At 42.5% G+C, this 17563-nt stretch overlaps 3 protein-coding genes across 3 annotated transcripts; all 3 read right to left on the reverse strand.

Annotated features, from left to right (window-relative positions):
* Positions 1–759: 759 nt before the first annotated feature.
* pdia2 (protein disulfide isomerase family A, member 2) lies at positions 760–7880 on the reverse strand. The gene is made up of 11 exons (XM_037100505.1): positions 7533–7880; positions 6569–6775; positions 5562–5695; positions 5327–5464; positions 4602–4715; positions 4354–4479; positions 4007–4201; positions 3734–3854; positions 1559–1737; positions 1279–1461; positions 760–1181 (listed from the first exon to the last, which is right to left on the reverse strand). The coding sequence occupies exons 1-11, from the start codon at positions 7834–7836 to the stop codon at positions 1125–1127; spliced, it is 1758 nt and encodes a 585-aa protein (XP_036956400.1). The 5' UTR covers positions 7837–7880; the 3' UTR covers positions 760–1124.
* A 6-nt stretch (positions 7881–7886) lies between these two features.
* LOC119020833 (protein PERCC1) lies at positions 7887–10444 on the reverse strand. Its single transcript, XM_037100537.1, has 2 exons — positions 10303–10444; positions 7887–10214 (listed from the first exon to the last, which is right to left on the reverse strand). The coding sequence occupies exon 2, from the start codon at positions 10203–10205 to the stop codon at positions 9390–9392; it is 816 nt and encodes a 271-aa protein (XP_036956432.1). The 5' UTR covers positions 10206–10214; positions 10303–10444; the 3' UTR covers positions 7887–9389.
* A 2282-nt stretch (positions 10445–12726) lies between these two features.
* LOC119020799 (toll-like receptor 2) lies at positions 12727–17532 on the reverse strand. Its single transcript, XM_037100469.1, has 2 exons — positions 16126–17532; positions 12727–15175 (listed from the first exon to the last, which is right to left on the reverse strand). The coding sequence occupies exon 2, from the start codon at positions 15164–15166 to the stop codon at positions 12761–12763; it is 2406 nt and encodes an 801-aa protein (XP_036956364.1). The 5' UTR covers positions 15167–15175; positions 16126–17532; the 3' UTR covers positions 12727–12760.
* Between the last annotated feature and the right edge of the window lie 31 nt (positions 17533–17563).

The following is a 17563-nucleotide window of genomic DNA, read 5'->3' on the forward strand; positions in this document are numbered from 1 at the left end:
GCACTTCATTATGCTCTGTAGATAATGCCTAGCATAGCATATAATGCTAATGGCTCAACAACCTAGGTTTGAATTTAATGTCAACTGACAAATACAGATATTACATTTTGTAGTGCTGGTGGTTGTGAATGTTTCTCAGCTGTAACAGTGTCGGCAGGTAATGTTTTCACCTTGTGACTGCATGTGTCATCATGACAAAATGTGTTCCTGGAGGCACCTGTTGTAGCGGCAACTGTCCGTCTGATTTTTTTGGCAGTGTGAGAGCGTTGCAACTGTGTGAAATGCGGCCATGAAAGGTGTGGAGTTTAGATCAAAATGAAGTCTGAGTTCAAAGATGGACATTGTGGTTATGGGTCGGAACTCAAATCACATCAAAAGATGGCATATTTTTATTTAGAGTGGTATCAATATAAGGATGTACGTAGAAAATACAGCACAGCCTTTGATTCCAACATTATTCATGACAGTCTTGTCGATTTCACTTAGAGTAGAAATGAGAAACACCATATCCTACAATTATTTCTTTCTTTCTTTCTTTCTTTCTTTCTTTCTTTCTTTCTTTCTTTCTTTCTTTCTTTCTTTCTTTCTTTCTTTCTTTCTTTCTTTCTTTCTTTCTTTCTTTCTCCTTTGTTTCTTCAGTGCCATTCAATTCTATTCACTATTAAAATCATTAATTGCTTCCTTTGCTTTTCTCTGCATATTTTTAATCTTTAATCTGTTCTATAAATTTTTTCTAAATCAATCTTCTCTTCTTACATGAATTCTGATTATGTTGATTTTCATGGCAAATGTGTTATAAGCATGCTGGCTGATTTAATTAATCACATACACATCTCGTATGATAAAATGATTTGTTTTATTTGTTTTTCATCACACTGGAAAAGTCAGTAAGCGTCTAAGATGGCAAATGTAAATCCATGACACATTTAGAGAAATTAAATGAAAATAAGTTAAATTTGTCCGCAAGGACCATGATGATAGAAAATCTAATGTGAATCAAATCACATATCAAATATAAACAGTCATGAGTACAGAATATTTCAAGTTTGTAACATGAATTAATTTTATTAATAAAAATTGGAAGATGCTAAGTTGATCCTGATTGGCCAGAAACCAAAGTGACATCACAGCTCATCTTTAGATGATTTGTTGGTTGGTATGTCTACAGGCTCATCAGTCTCCTGAAAGAGAGGGCAATTTAAACGGGCGAGTGACGAGTGGAGTAGATTTATAATTATGAGAAATATATGTGTATATATCAGCATAAAAAACACAAACCTTGCTATCATCACCAGCCTCGTCACCTTCCTCGTCATCCTCGTCGTCCTCATAGTCCTCATCATCCTCATCATCCTCATCATCCTCATCATCCTCCTTCATTTCCTCCTGAGGCAGCTCTCCTCCAGCATCCAGGAACTTAGAGAAGGTCTCCAGATCCCTCTTCCCCGTGTAGTCGACCACCTGCAGAGGAAGAGACAGAGAGAAAAAGAAAATTTGATGGCGGACAGGACGTGTTGAATAATGAATATGTAAGGGCAACACACGTGAGTGTATGTACCTCTTTGCCACCAGCTGGGAAGTATTTAAGTGTCGGGAATCCCTGGATAGTCACAGATTCCACCTCGTTGGCTGTGGAGTCCATCTTAGCTATGATGATGTCATCATTGTCGGCGTACTTTTCAGCTAGCTGCTCCCAGATGGGGGCCAGTTCCTTGCAGTGTCCACACCATGGAGCATCTACACAGACAGTCAAACAGCACCGTAAGGAGGAGGAAGTTCTATAATCACATCTCACTGCCGTTGAACTTTAGATAAAGTTGATCATGTTAAATGTAACTCAATCTTTGTGGCTGTGCCTCATGGCTAAGGATGATGGCTTTGTTCGATTTGCTTCATGGCTTGTAAGTTCAATCTTGGCTTTGAAAACTCTTCAGCATTTGGGACACGTACTGTACATCCAGATGGAGGATTAGAGTTTGGTTATTTTTGTGATTCTGGCATCTGTTGGCTTCAAAATGTTCCTCTTCAGATCTCTCAGTTGCTGATGTCAGAGTTACCTTTCTTCATTTTGGCTTAGACGTCTTTGAAACTCCTCCATTGTTGCCTCTTTTACATTTTCCTTCCTTCAGCTGGGAATAGAAGATTTGTTTTGACAGACATTTGTTGTTCGTCCGTCTTAGTTTGTTTTTGATGATATGTAAGCTTAAGAGCTTGTTGTTATCACATCATTCAGTACGCTGACGTTGGTTCTTCTGTCTTTCCAGCTGGTATTTAAGATGTTTCGGAGGAAGTGTTGATGGAACTTTTCAGCTGTGTTCAGATGTCATCGGTATGTCGCCCAGGTTTCTTGTGCATACCGGACCTTTGGGATCAGCACTTCTTTGTGCAGTAACACTTTGGTGATTGAATGATGGCCTGTGGCTGATGGGGCATTTATGTTTATTTGCTTTTTAAATACTTTTGTGTTTTTAGTGACAGGTTGGAATCATCAGAGCCTTCAGACAAATATGAGTTTCCTAGTCATCAGTATGACATAAATGTTGATATTAATGATATTTGTAAGTTGGAAACTGGCAGTATCATTATTTCTTGTTTGACTACCAATAACATTAATGTAAAATAAAACGTAATTTAAAATTCAAACAGAAATCATCAATTTGTATATTTTTTCTTGAGACATTTTTAAATGGAGTTCAATTAATTAATTTACACTTTCAGCAAAGAATTCCAGTGTAATATTTTAACAAATGTTGAGAAGAGTTCACACTACGCACAATACACCCTTTGTTCCATTTTTGGTGGATTTTTTAATGCGCAGTTGTCGCTGTCACTGGGTGCCATGTGTCTGTTTTGAGTGGCTGCCAAAGTTCATGAAGGCTTACATAATATAAGCCTGTCTGAGAACAGGCCCTGGAGAGATGGTGAGAGCGGGTTGCTGCTGATGACGGCAGAGAGGCAGAGAGAAACTTTTTGTTGAGGCTGTGATGGACAAAATAAATAATAACCCTCATCCCTGAAGTATCTCGGATTAGCTTTTGTCCGCGTCTGTTTGCCGAGGGGAATGAACTCAAACTAACGCTGTGCTCAGTGCAAGACAAGAAAAGCGGGTCGGACCAACCAGGCGATCGACCGAGCGATGTTTCGCAGGGGTCCAGCGTACAGCGTTGTCGCCTGTATGTGCACAGCCCACATTTACCAAAAAACGTAGACGCTGATGAATAAAATGAAGATCTTTGAGAAGCTGCTGAGAGAACGAGCATAAAGTCACATCCTTTAGACTGTCACGGAAAATCCAAGCTGAGAAATTAAAGAAATCCACAGTCCAGCAGCTTCAAACAACTTAAATCATCCACGTGCTTGTTTAGGCAACCGAGAGTGACGGGGAAGATCGTCACAATAAAATCTGCTCACATTTGGCCAATAAAAGAGTGATTGATACGTAGAATTGTACAAATTGTTACATAGAGCCCATTCAAGGCCTGTCTTGTTGTTGGCACTCAAGTAACATCAGGCTGTTCATTGTTTAATTTGATGAGTTTGTCAACATTGGCGAGGAGAAGACATTGATTCAACACATCATTCAGGCCCAAAGCCAATCAGGTTGTGTTGTGAAATTGGTTGAAAATCAAGAAAGGAAATTCAAAATGAACCACTTGATTGTGTTTTGATGATAAAAGATGAGCTGATGTCAGTTGATGCAGTTTGAGGGTTGATGACGGGCAGACTGACTTACAGAACTCCACAAAGACGTTTTTGGTCGGGTCCAAAGCAACAGACTCGAAATTCTTCCCCACCAGGACTTTGACTGGTCCCTTATTCCAGTCCTCTGGGATCTCCTCAGAGCGATAATAGGGCTGCACCACAAAATAAGACAAGTTAATAGGTTTAATGCTGCTATATGTCTGAATATGTGTGTGTGTGTGTGTGTTGTGTTGTGTTGTGTTGTGTTGTGTTGTGTTGTGTGTGTGTGTGTGTGTGTGTGTGTGTGTGTGTGTGTGTGTGTTACCTTGGCAGAACCATCCAAAACATCCTGGCACAGCTGTGCCAGTGAATCTGCTGTGAGATCCACAGCAGTGATGGTGAACTTCTTTCCTGTGTCCATGTCGATGATGCGCACGGTGGGCGCATCGCTTGCAGACACGCCAAAGTAATCCAGCACATGAGAAATGGATCCTGTCACGTCGATCATGACAAACAGCATCTACATAAAACACACAAACAAGACATAAGAAAAACAACAATAAAGGTTAGATGAAGTTTTATGTCTCTGTCTCACTGACCTTCTCTTGAAGACACACACACACACACACGCACACGCACACACACACACACACACACACACCAGACTGTTACCTTGCCCTTGAACGTCTTGGCAACAGTCCTGGATTCGTCCACCAGGGCTGTCTGACTCTCCACAGAGGAGTTGATGAACAGCAGGCTGTGCAAATGGATGCTGGAGCTGAAGATCAAATCTGTGGTCTGAAAACACACACACACAGACACACACACACACACACACATACAGTGTCATTTTAAAATGATTTTCCATGTTATTTTAATCTTTTGAACTCTGTCTGTTTGCTCATGTGTTTGTTCGTCACCTCCTCGTTGAACGGGATGATCAGCTCGAGGCTGTTCTCCTTGATGAATGTGGTGACCTGGTTTTTGTCCAGCGTCCCATCTTCTAATGCAAAGTCAGCTCTGCCGTCATCAAACTAGACGGACACACACAGGTATGAAATGTAAGTACATTTACTCAAGTACTGTTCTCGAGTATAATCGTGAGGCACTTGTGTACATTTTCTGCTATTTTATACTTCCACTCCACTACAAATATCGTACTTTTTAATCCAGTGCATTTGTCCCATTATCTTAAATGACTTTGCAGATTATATGCTGCATCAGAGCCAAAGTAGCATATATATGATGAATTTATTTTCTAGGCTCAGATATAAAAAAAAAAAAAAGAAAAGCTGAATATCTGTTCCAGTAGTGGGCCAGGGTGGGAAAAACAACTAGTAATTAGGGTGTAGCGATGCACAGATTATGTTAAAGTCCCACACCCCTCCTACACAGGATGAAGACACCCAGACTGAAACAGGCATTCAGAAACACATTTTAGATCAGCAAAATATCGTTACCTTTCTATTCTTGTGGGGACATTTGGTCCTTTAGCATAAGCCTTCTGTATGCACTATCTCAAGGCGCTAGATGGCAGCAAAGCTAACATCATCATGGCTTCTTGTGCCTTGGCCTTTTTTTTTTTTTTGAATAAAACATTGCACCCTTTCTGTGCCTTTTTGTAAGCATCATAACACATTCGTACCTTCTTGAAGAGCACCACTGTGTTGGCTTTTACTTCATACTTCTGGAAAACCTCAGGACTCGCTGACACAGCAAACTCAGAGATAGTCAGATCGAAAGACACCTCCTTGAACGCCTTGGCCGCCTCACTTTCTAGATCCTAATATAGATATGAATCAAGATATGAATATTGATAGAAATGTAGATATGTGATTTTATGATATATGAGTATTGATGGGTTAAATAGATAGACATACATCAAAGAATCCGACAACAGCGATCTTATGAGAATCGATGAACTGAGCTGCAGCGTCTGCAGAGTCGAGCACTGGAGCTCCAGGACCTGTACGACGCTTCATCCACTCGATCATTCCCTCGACCGTCCTCTTACCTGGAAACACACAAACACAAACAAGTGAAGTCAGGTCAGAGTCATTTCAGGTGCTTTGACACAGCGACCAACAGAAAACAGAAGTCACGGTGTGGCTCAAAACCAGGTTGTGATAAAATATGCCCATGCAAAAAGATGGTAATTCAGACAGACAAACTGAGGAATGAACGTTCAGTCAACACATTCAGCTGTGAACACACACACACACACACACTCACTCACACTACACTGTGCACATTGTACACACTACGCCTAATGTCATGTTTGGGTTTACTGATAAGACACTAGCTTGTAGCTACATGGGTAAATCTGGATGAAAGGAAAAGTTAGACATGTTGATGAAACCTGATGGTTTGATATGCTGTAGTTCACAGCAGGTTAGGTTCTTCACTACTTCTTTGTTAATTGTTTATTTTCAGTGGCCCTGACAGCAAGTCGTTCCTCCAGTATTACCTGTGATATGATAATGAGTGAAGTTTGGCAGTGCTGATCTTTGGATTAGAGCTGGAGTCACAACGTCTCTCTGTTTTCAGTCTGTGTTCTTAACTGTATTCTGGGTGAAGCTACAGGCATGAGAGTGGTTTACTTAAAAGCTGTTAAAAGAAACACGAAAAAATGATTTGCATGTAAAAGACACACACAAAAAAAAGCTCCAAATCAAATAACCCAAGGCATATAAAAAGGTGGTAGACGGGTTCAGCAGGGATCAGGTAAGTCAAACACACACAAACGAACACACACGGTTCAGACGTGGCTGTGCAGGTTACTCTCAGATGACGTGGGCACGTGTGGTTGTGAACCTGAGAGCTGGGCTGCAGCTTTGTAAGCAGTAGTTCCATTATTTTGTGTGTGTGTGTGTGTGTGTGTTTTTACCAGTGAAGTCAACAGGCTGCTTGCGGTCTCCATTCACGAACAGTTTCAGAGTGGGGAAGCTTTGGATGTCAAACTCATCAGCCAGCTCCTTCTCCTCTATGGCGTTCACTTTGGCCAAACGCATCGCTGATTCCTCCGACTTCAGCTTCCCAGCTGCCTTGGCGTAAATTGGCTCCAGCTGTTTACAGTGGCCACACCAGGGAGCATCTACACACAAACACACACATAGACAGTGAATCTCTTTATACAGCATGTGGTTGAGTCGAAGCGTCCACAGGCCTCTGTTCTGGCCAGTTTTGTGTCGCTATCAGCAGCATGTGCAAAGATACACATGGAAATAAGTTGCTGATAGCAGCCGTGGCAGTTGGGCTCAACCTTCATCCCCCTTTTGCTCTTTTCCTTGTCAGGACCTCTTCGCTCTCAGTGCTGAGGTCACCTGTGGGAGAGTTGGACCAAGAGAACATCTGGACAGCAAAGGCCACGTGTGTGCACATTTGAATGATGACGCCTCAGTGCTGTTCAGCAGGAAGCAGTGGTGAAATACTGAAACGATTTTACATTCAAACTGCGATAAGAAATTTCTGAACTCAAGGTCCACTTAAGGAGCTTTTCCTGAAGCTTTTGGTTTTATCCAATGGCCTTCTTCAGCTTCATTTTAGTATTTGTGACCCCAAAGTCAAAAACTAACCCTTGTGCTCATCTTACGCTTCAGATTTTATGTTCCATCATAAATGCATTTCTTCTTTAAGAATGAACACTTTTTATATGACAAAACTGGGAAATGACAATCAATTCTTAGCCCAACATATGTTGTCACTGATGTGATCTGCACAGGCAAATAACACAAATTTAATGTGTATTGTCTCAAGAATATCTTTGTAAGAGACACAAAAGAGCGTATTCATCATTAACAGTGACATTGCCATTCTACTGTTTCTTCATCATGAAATTCACGACTACTTACAGAATTCGACCAGCACAAACTGATTCTCGCTGAGAGCTCTGTCAAAGTTGTTGATGTGGAGCACCATCACGTCTCTCTCCTCTTCTATCTCTGTTGTTTTCTCTTTCTGTGGTGCATCTTTCTCCTCCTCCTCCTCCTCCTCCTCCTCCTCCTCTCCTGTCTTTACTGAAGAGTCTTCGTCTAATGTCTCCTCCGGTGTTTCCGTCTCTTTTTCAGTCTCGGCGTCTGTGTCGTCGGCCTGGATGCAGGAGGCCCACAGCAGCAGGCCCAGCAGAGTTATGGACAAAAGCGTGCGCGTCCTCATGTTGCCGTTTGTCTGTCCGAGCTGCTTCTGGTGCCTCCGCTCAGGTGTAGAAACCCACAATACATGTGTCACTGACAGTTTGCACTTTTTATGTATCTAAGATGGGGAGTGTGTGTCGAAATGTTACTGGCCTTCCCGCTCATCCAATCACACTGCACGCCTGCTGGGGACTCTTCCCAGTCTTAACCAATCAAGCGTTGCCCTGTAGATACAGAATTGGGGAAACCTGGCTGATCCCACTGTTAAGAGTTCAGCATTGTACACGTCTTAATCTCACCTACGCCCGTATTCTTATTTGTCTTTATTCTTTTCCTCATTTTGTCCTCAGTTTCCAGACTGCGTCAGCCACCAGATGTTAGCATGTACATGTGTGTGTGTGTGTTTGCTGCTTTAATTTTTTCCTCAATCTTCTCCCTGTGGGCCTTATCAGACCCTCATTTACCTAAAAAGAGTGATAGCACAACTAGTTCTGAAGATTTCTAGCTCTCTATTCTCCACTCTTCACGGTTGTATAGCTGTTTCTGTTTACTCAAACTACAGCAAACACTCCCTCCTCCCTCCATATCCCCTTTTAGCATCCCGCCCAAACCACAGTCTATCTGAAAAGCCTGAGGGCTCTTTAGAGATGAGCTGTCAGTCAGTTCATGGTACATGTTGGCCGACAGATGGTTGCATGTTTTAAAGGGTCCGTTTACACAAAATTAACAGCTTGTGTTTTTTAGATGTCTGCCTCAACCGCCCCCGACTCAGAAACACATTTTTGTCAGATTGATTTTATTCGTGCTGCTCAAAACATTGAAAAATAGTTGACAAAATAGTCTCATCACAAAGGGTCAAGTTACTGCTTTCAGTCGCATTGCCCTGTTTTCTCTCAGCAGATGGAGTTTGTCCAGTTGATGTGGAAATGTAGATATTCAAATATAAGTGTGAGATACAGTTTGTACAGTTGAGGGTGAAAGAGGTCCCTTTAGCATCTGTTGCGGAGCCTTTTTTAATTTCGTGAGGGTTATTTTCAAACAAACAAACAACAGAACCCAAATCAGCTTGTGTGAAGAGATGATTTAACTGGTGCGTGATCTGTAACATTACAAATATATCGGAAGCCAATCCTCCTCACAGTGATGAGGAGACATCCAGCAGTTAAACTTATGAAATGAAACATATTTGCATCTTCGTTTATTCAGGGATTTAGGTCGGTGGGTTATTCAGACTAACTGGGACACTGTTTGTGTAAAGGCAAGTTGCTGTTCAAGTATTTAAATGCTATTTGTATTCAGTTTTGTTAACACAGCTAAATAAATAATATTGAAACCTGAATAGTCTAAAACAACCCTGTCTGTGTGGACACCAGGGATAAGAAAGAAAGTACGTTTTTGTAATTTAGGTGAACTGACCCTTTAAAACAAAACGTCATATGAATGACAGCCAGATGAACAACACATGCTTAATTGTTTATTTTTTTCTTCTTTTTTTGATTCAACTTTTTTCAAGCATCTATCAAAGTTAAAAATAACATGAACAAAGTTTTTTTCCTCTTCAGCAGGCTGCTGTGTTTAGTGCTGCATGTGTGTGTGCTCCGTCAGCGTGTGTGTGAGCTCCGGGTTCGGATCCCAGTTCGCCAACAAGTCACTGAAGTCCGGCTGAGTGCTGTCGAGGCCGTGTGCGTTGTGCGGCAGTGGGTTGTAGTGCAGGTGTGTGTGAGCGTCTGTGTGTGTGCCGTCATGTGAGGGCGTCTCGCTGCCCGTGTGAGCGGCGTCGGGTGTGTTACTGAAACCGACCAGAGAGCAGCAGGGGATCGGCTCGGTCCAGAAACTGAGCGGGAGATGGCGCTTGATCATGGGCCGGCTGCGGCCCTGACTCGGGCCCCTGTGGTCGAACAGTTCGGCCAGGGGCCCCAAACCGCTGACTCCTTGACCATCAGCACAAGTCACAGAGCCGCTCTCCTCCTCTGGACTTCCTGCTCTTGCGATTTTCAGCAGGTCGTCGTAGTAACGCAGTCGCCCGCTGGTCGTGACGGAGACCGAGTCGCTGTAGATGTCACAAGCTTCTTGGTCACCAGAGCAGCGACCAAAATACCGCTGGACGTCTCGGCTGATGAGATCCGCGAACCTCAGCAGCTGCTTCGTCACATCCAAAGCGTAGTGGGCGGGGTTTAAAAAAACCTCCTCTAGACATTCCTCCTCTTCCTCCTGAGCTTCAGATTCTTCATCCTCTTCCTCCTCCTCTTCCTCCTCGTCCTCTCTCTTCTCTGGCGTCTCCTCCAGCATCTCCTCTTCGCCTCCCTTGCACGGAGAGTGCTGGAAAATCAGGGGGAAGTAGACTGGAGTCGGGGTCTGGACCAGGAAGTTTCTGATGATGCCTGCTGCCATGTTGGCTCACTGGAGAGACAGTTTCAAAAACAGTCAGAGTGGAGTAGAAAAGCAAATTGTTGACAGGATTTGAAATAGGCTGAAAAGTCTTTATTACCAAGTGAAGGGAATTTAGCCGCCAGGTTCAGGAGAATCACTGTTGAAGTCCGAGCAGAGGTCTGTCCCGGGTCATGGACGGATCTGTGTGTGTGCATACGTAATCCCGCAGCGTCAGGATTGTCACCGTATATATACCTCAGCACGCGGCTGCGGACGTGAGCGTCTCCCGGCGGATGAGGCAGCTTCCAGAACAAATATTTGCGTGCCGGATTGGCCAAACACACCTTGTTTACTTTATCACTGGGCAACCGGGGGGGGGGTCTGAAGCTAATGGATCCTCTGCTAGGGGACGATGGAGAGCTGTTACACACACAGACACACACATATCATTGCTTTTTTCCGTCCCTGTTATCAGGCTAGTTAAAGGATAAAAGAGCATGAAATCGAATCACATGCTGTTTTGACTTCTAAAGGGGAACACTCTGAACCCACATCAGCAGACTGAGACACAAACCTCTCCTCAAAACATGACGCACTGAGCTGTTCTTCTAAGCCACAGGTGACCCGAAAATGAAAACTACGTCAGGGCAATTTTCCACAAACATTTTCTGGAGCTTAACAGAAAAATAATGTCAGAGTATTCTTCTAAACAACTGCAGTAGCTGGGGACTTAAGAATAAAAACATAAAATGGCTCCATACAGCTCATCCGGCACATCAAATTGATTTTGAAAAGATGTTATTTACATCCTGTCTGAAGTGGGTACACAAGCTCAAGGAGTTCAAGGGACGTCTCTTTAGATCAGTGTGGGATCTCGGGGCTTCAGGAGACTTAGATTACGCCAGGTGAGCTGTATGGAACACTAAATGTGACCTTGATGGTTCTTTCAGCCCAAATGTCCCAATGAATCATTTACATATATATTTACATTTAGCAGACGCTTTTGTCCAAAGCGACTTACAATAAGTACATTTGTCACAACATATCACCGCTGATAAAGTAAAAAAGATCAAACAAAAAACAATTTTCAAACCTTCATCTGAGCATCGCAACTACTTTCTTCCTTCTTGCTTAATTTTATGAACAAAAAACTTGTTCTAACAATTCTGGACAGTCTTCTAATACTTTGCTTAAAAGAAAGTTACTAATTTCTTAGGAACTTTTCTGTCGAAGGTTTTCAGTTTTTTATCTAATGTAGTTTTTAAATTGCTGCACAGGTCTTCAGCTGCACATAAAAATATCCAAGTGTATTTTATAAGCAAATGTGATTTTCCTCTAAATATAGAGATAAATGATATTTATCCAATAATAAACAAATATCTTTTTGTAAAAAATCTTCTTTTTCTTGAATTAAAAAAAAAAAATCCCTAAACCCAAATAATTGAGTGCAGAGTTACCAAAATGTGCTGTCTCACAAAAAGGTAATAGTAATTCAAATTAGCCTCAAATTTCCTTTATATTATATTTAGATTCTTTATATTTTCCACCACCATGTTACTACTGCAACACCTCATGTGTTTCCCACCTTTTAAAAACATGTTTTCCTCCCATTTCTGGTTGTTTATGCGCAACTTTTATTTCATTAACTTTACTATGATAGTGTGAAATGTGTAGAAATAAGAGCTTGTTTGACATTACATGTATATAACATGATGAAAGCAATAATTTAATGATTTTAAGTCTCGCAGATTAAACCGTGCACTTCACCGGATTTTACTGACCTTTACAGACATCTGTAACTCTGTAAATATGTGCATGTGCTTCTGTTTATATGTGCATGTTGAGCATTAATGTGTGTGTGTGTGTGTGTGTGTGTGTGTGTGTGTGTGTGTGTGTGTGTTATCAGGACAGCCTGACTCCCCTGGCCTGCCTGTCATCAGTATCCAGGCTTCTGTGTTGATTTTAGGACTAAAGATCAATAGCCGCAATATGTCAGCTCTCAAGAGCCTGACAATGAATTACACACGCTTTTAGGCACACAAGCACATGGACACACACAAAAACTCACACTCACATGGACTTGCCTTTCATGTGAAACTCATCCGTGATTTCAGAGTCTACGGCAAGATCAGTACCGCTTCGGTGGTAAAATCAACGTTTCCGATGCAAATCTTTGAATCATATTTAACAGTTTTTGTTAAGATCAGGAGGCTGTGTGACGTAATTAACACGCACATGCAAAAATATCTGATAAAAATAGATGTAAGAACAGTGATTCGGCTGTTTTTTAGCACTTGTAGTTCCTATAATTATCATTTCATCTGTCAGTGATGATGATTAGCTCCTCTGACGTGATGCTTCACGCATACAAACAAGAACAATGTGTTTAAATGTCATCAGACAAATGGTAAACTCAGCTTGTTGTTGTTACAATACAAACGCTCACACTACATGTATGTAATGACATTAATAAACAACTTCTTTCAATCTGGACACTTGAAGCGGCCTGAGTTACAGCATACGGGCTCATGCAGCTGTAAGTCGTCCCCAGTTGTTTGTTTGTGAGTGACACAGTTTCAGAGACGCTGCTCAGCAAAGTCCAGAGTTTCTTCAACGCCGTTTCTGTCATCACTCTCAGGTCTTCTGATCGCCGATCTCAAACTTTGCCAGAACCTGACGATCTGACCATCATCATCAGGCCACTCCAGGTACGTCCTGGAGTTCATGACTCTCCGCAGCTTACAGAACTTTTTGGGGATTGTGTCTTTGTCGATGGGCTCCAGCAGAATCAGCACAACCGCGTCATCGTTGTGGTCAAACAGTCTAAAATGGGTGTAGTCCAGCTCGTACTTGCACCACTCACTATTGACGAAGTGCTGAGAGAGGACGAACAGAGTTCTGTGACTCTTCTCGATGGCCTCCATGATGTTGTCCAAGATCCAGCCTCCAGGAAGGAAGTCTCTCTTGTGGAGGCAGAGCCGGAGAGGAGGCTCGGTCTGCTCCAGCTCCGGGACCAGATGTGTTTCCACCCAACCGGAGTCCATCTCGCTGTAAGACACAAAGGCGTCGAACTCCAGCTCTCCCTTTTTCAGCTTTGGCTTCCTCTTAGCTCTCAGCCAGGCCCAGGTCATCCTCATGTACCACAGAACGCTGAATCTATGACACAAACCTGCAACGAGCAGAATCACTGCCAGGATGCCTGCAAAGAGGACGGACAAGGCTAAAACCATGTGACACTCAAACACTGACAACCTCGCGTCGGTCACGCTCTTTCCTCTCATGGCGTCAGGGGAGTCGCAGACGTACGACTCGATCTCATCTCCAATCGTGACTCTTTGCTGCGTCAGGTCGCTCGTCATGAACGCTACAAATTCACACGAACAGACGTACGAATTAGCACGAGCCTCTATAGTCGTGAGATTATTGTAGACATTCAGATGGGTGCTGCTCAGCGTCTGTAAGTCGTTGTTTTCAGCAAAGAGAAATGAGAGGCGAGGAAATAAACTGGCTTCTGGCAAACTACTGAGCTTGTTTCCGGAGATGTATAACTTTGTGAGATACGGGAGCTGGATGGTGAACACGGTCAAGGCGTTGTCTGATACATCGAGGACGCGTAAAGTTTTTGGCAGACAAGCGGTCACTTCTACCAACAGAGCCGATGAAAGGTTTAAGAATTGGAGCCTTGGTGGCCAGTGACAAGTGTCAGGCGTTCTGTGAACCGCATTTCCACTCAGGTCAATGTTTTCAAGCTCGTGCAGTTTGGTGAAGAGCCGGCTGTCGATCGACTGCAGGTTGTTCCTGCTGAGGTTGAAGGTTCGCAGACTGGGAAAACTAACCTCGCCGTGGCACATCATCTCGCCGAGGGTGTCGTCGTTCAGCATGTTGTCGCTGACGTCTATGTACTCCAGCTGTGAGAAATCTCTGGAGTTTTCACAAAGGACATTGTACAGCTTGCAGTTTATCAAGGACACCCTTCTCACCACGTTCAGCAGAGGTTGGAGGAAAAAGAGCGCTGGGAAATTGTAGAATTGAGGGATGTCAACGTTTATCAACACCACCTCCTCCCAACCCCTGAAGTGTAGGTCGTTTGGGAGCCTGAGAGATAAACTTAAGAAGATTTTTGTGTCTATAACTGAAAACTTGGTTACATTTGAGTCTGACATGATATAAAAAAACGCAACAAAAGCTCCAAGTGTAATTTTGACGTTTTTAAAAGTGATGTCTGTTGTTCCGCCCTCATTTAGCGCTCTGAACAGGATCATTTGTCGATCTCTGAAGAAACTTGTGTTTGTGAATGTCAGCGTTGTGTTTGGGTGCGCAACATCTGACAGCACAGCTTCGACGAGTGCCTGATTCTTCTTAAACGGACCGCCGAGGGCGAGCGCCACATGTTTAAGGGGCCTGACTCGTCTCAAACTTCCCTCTGCGTAGGCCTGCAGGTTCTGTCCATCAAAAACAACCTCTTCGAGTGAAGCGAGGCCAGAAAAGTCGCTCTGTCTGACAGACCGGAAGTCAAGTCCTCCAAAATGTAGGGTCTTTAATCTCTTCAGCGGCTGGAAAACGTTACCTTGACCCAACGTTCTGTAGCGGTTCCCTAAAAGATTCAAGTGCTGAAGAGAAACGAGGCTCTCAAACCACTCAGCAGACAAACTGTCCAGTTGGTTTGAGGATAAGTCCAGTTCAGTTAGATTAGTCAGCGGGTCGAACGCCTGCTCCTGGATCGTTCGGATCATGTTGTTATTCACGATCAGCGACTCCAAACTGGCATATGCAACAAAGTCGTCTCTCATTATTGTCGACAGGTGGTTGAATGAGAGGTCGAGTTTGCTGACGAGCTTTGAGGACGCTGCAGGGACGTCCTTCAGGTTTTGTTTGGAGCAGTCGCAGGAGGTTTGCTCACAGCGGTGACACCGTGGCCTGGAGAGTGAGAAGCTGTGATTGGTCAGCAGGAGGACAAACGTGAGAAGTGTCAGGTTTGTCATCTTCAGTCCCTGTAAAAACACAGAAGAGAAGGGAAATCCAACCATTAGCAGCGACAGTGAACAGTTCACTTTTACAAAGTGGAAATTAGGTCTTTTCAAATCATTTTGGGATCTCAGACTTTTCAGTAACGTGACGTACACCAGTCGACTGTATGGAGCCGTTTTATGTGCGTTTTGGGTTTTTTTGGTTGTATTTTGACGTTTTTAAAACAAATCCAGTTGATCAGAAGAATGGTGCAACGCTGTTTTGCTGCAAAGCTCCAGAAAAGTTTTGCGGACTACGAAACTTCACCCGACTTTTCCATCTGCCTGGAGGGTGAGGAGAGAATGAGTGCATCGGTTGACCGACCGATCGGTTGTCCAAACTCGACTCGAAAACAGCAACGAGGAGGACATGAAAACACTTTGAAACCGAACAAGATGTGTGATTCATGACCCGATTCCAAGGCAGGAAGTAACAGAGCTACTTTTTTTCAGAATCTGATACTTTACTCATACTTGAGTTTGCATTACATCATGTAATCTACTTACTTACTTTAAATCATAATTGAGTACTGAGTACAATTTGAATTGATATCCAAGTGTTTAATCTGCATTTTAATAGCAAATAATGTCCGATCACAAACTAAACGGTTTAAAAAGTAACTAATGATCTGGGTAGCGTTTGAGAATAATACTGAAGTTTTACTTTAATACCAGTAGTTTGACTTGTAAATGAGTAATATACCAGTAATGTACTCAGAGGTGGGGATTCTCTGCAGCAGTGGTTTAAAATCAATTCATCAATTTATAGGAATTTAACATTCTGTACATTTCTAAAGAGGAAATTCACAAATCGATATCATCAATCAATTCATTAAAACACTAGCTTTTTTTTTAATCTGACAGTTTTTTTGTATAATCAAACACTTATAAAGTCTCTGCATTACTCCATCTAATAAAAGTAATAAATGAAATACCTTGAAGCGTCTCGTCACCTTAAAGCTGATGAGTCGTTCTTCTTCGGTGCAGGACAGAAAGATGCTTTCACCACTTTCCTTTATCACTTCCCTAGTTTGCAAATTACTTCCATGTGCCTCATTTATCCCACCACACTGGGAAGTAAAGAAGAAGAAGAAGAAGAAAAAAACAGCTTCCTGGCAGAGCTTTGGGATCAGATGATCTCAGTAAGTGTATCGTGTGTAGTAAGCTCACAAAAGCTAAGAAAGCAGAAGTGTTGGAGATGGATCAGCACCTTCGCTGCACGACTGACGGGACGCGAACTTATCTTTTAGTCAAGCAAAATATTTTGCTTCGAAAACATTAACCAGCTTCACTTATCAATCAACCTGCATCAGTTAGATTCTTAACTGTATTATTTCACAGATAAGATATGAGTTCAAGCTCACGTTACCGTCTACAGGTGTGAATGTGTTTTATCCCTGGCAGGAGGAAGTGGGTTTAAACAAATGGGGCCTTATTATAAAGCTTCCCAGTACAAACAGTTCCTCGTGGTGACATTCTGTGACGTTTTCTAAGAATTTACGCTTAGAATAGAGAGGAGCCCAGTAAGAGTTATTCACAAAGCAGCTTCGGAGAGCTACAAAGTTGAAAATGTGTTGTGTGTTTTGAGCGCTGCATGAATTAAATATCTCGTTTTTTTCCCACAACATATTGCTTTTTTTTGAGTGAAACTCTCCTTGGAACGATGCAGCTGCAGCCTAAAACCTGAAGAAAAATCACAGCACGACATCTGAACAGTCTGTCGAGACTGTTGCTCATAAAGTGAAGCAGAGCAAAGTGTCAGTAGAGACAGATTTGATCACATTTGGGCCATTTTAGATCTTTCATATTGCAGTAAAACAGGTATGAACTCCATCTAACTTTAACTTGTTTTGGCCTTGAATCTGTAGTCTCAGTGTTTATATTGCATTTTGTTTGTATTGTTAGCATGAAATACTGTGGTGGTAGCACCATCTTTGTGGACGTGCACCACTTCTGTTGCTTGGTATTGTGTTTTGTGAAGGTTCAGCTAGTTTTGATGAGATTACCTCATTAATTCTGCAAATAATATTCTGAGTTTTAATTTGTTCTCCAAAACTACATAGCAGAAGTATATCGTGTCTCTTAGTTGTGACTGAATCAAATCTAAAGGTAGGATCTTGTTTTTTGGAGCTTCACCCAACCAATAATCAGAGTCTCTCAGTTCCTGCTGCAGTGAATTTGGACCATTTCCTTCTTTAACTGATTCGACTCCCACCTGGTTGGCAAGGTGGAGTGATTCAGAGCACAATCACAGAGCAGGGACTGAATGAGACTCATCTTTTAGTCTGTGTGTCCAGTAAACAACCAGCAAACTTTAGTCTGATGTTTCTTTACTATGAGCTTAAAGTGTTCTGTGAAAATAAAACAAGAATG

The sequence above is a fragment of the Acanthopagrus latus genome, chromosome 1 (assembly GCF_904848185.1).
Source record: "Acanthopagrus latus isolate v.2019 chromosome 1, fAcaLat1.1, whole genome shotgun sequence".
NCBI classification, from domain to species: domain Eukaryota; kingdom Metazoa; phylum Chordata; class Actinopteri; order Spariformes; family Sparidae; genus Acanthopagrus; species Acanthopagrus latus.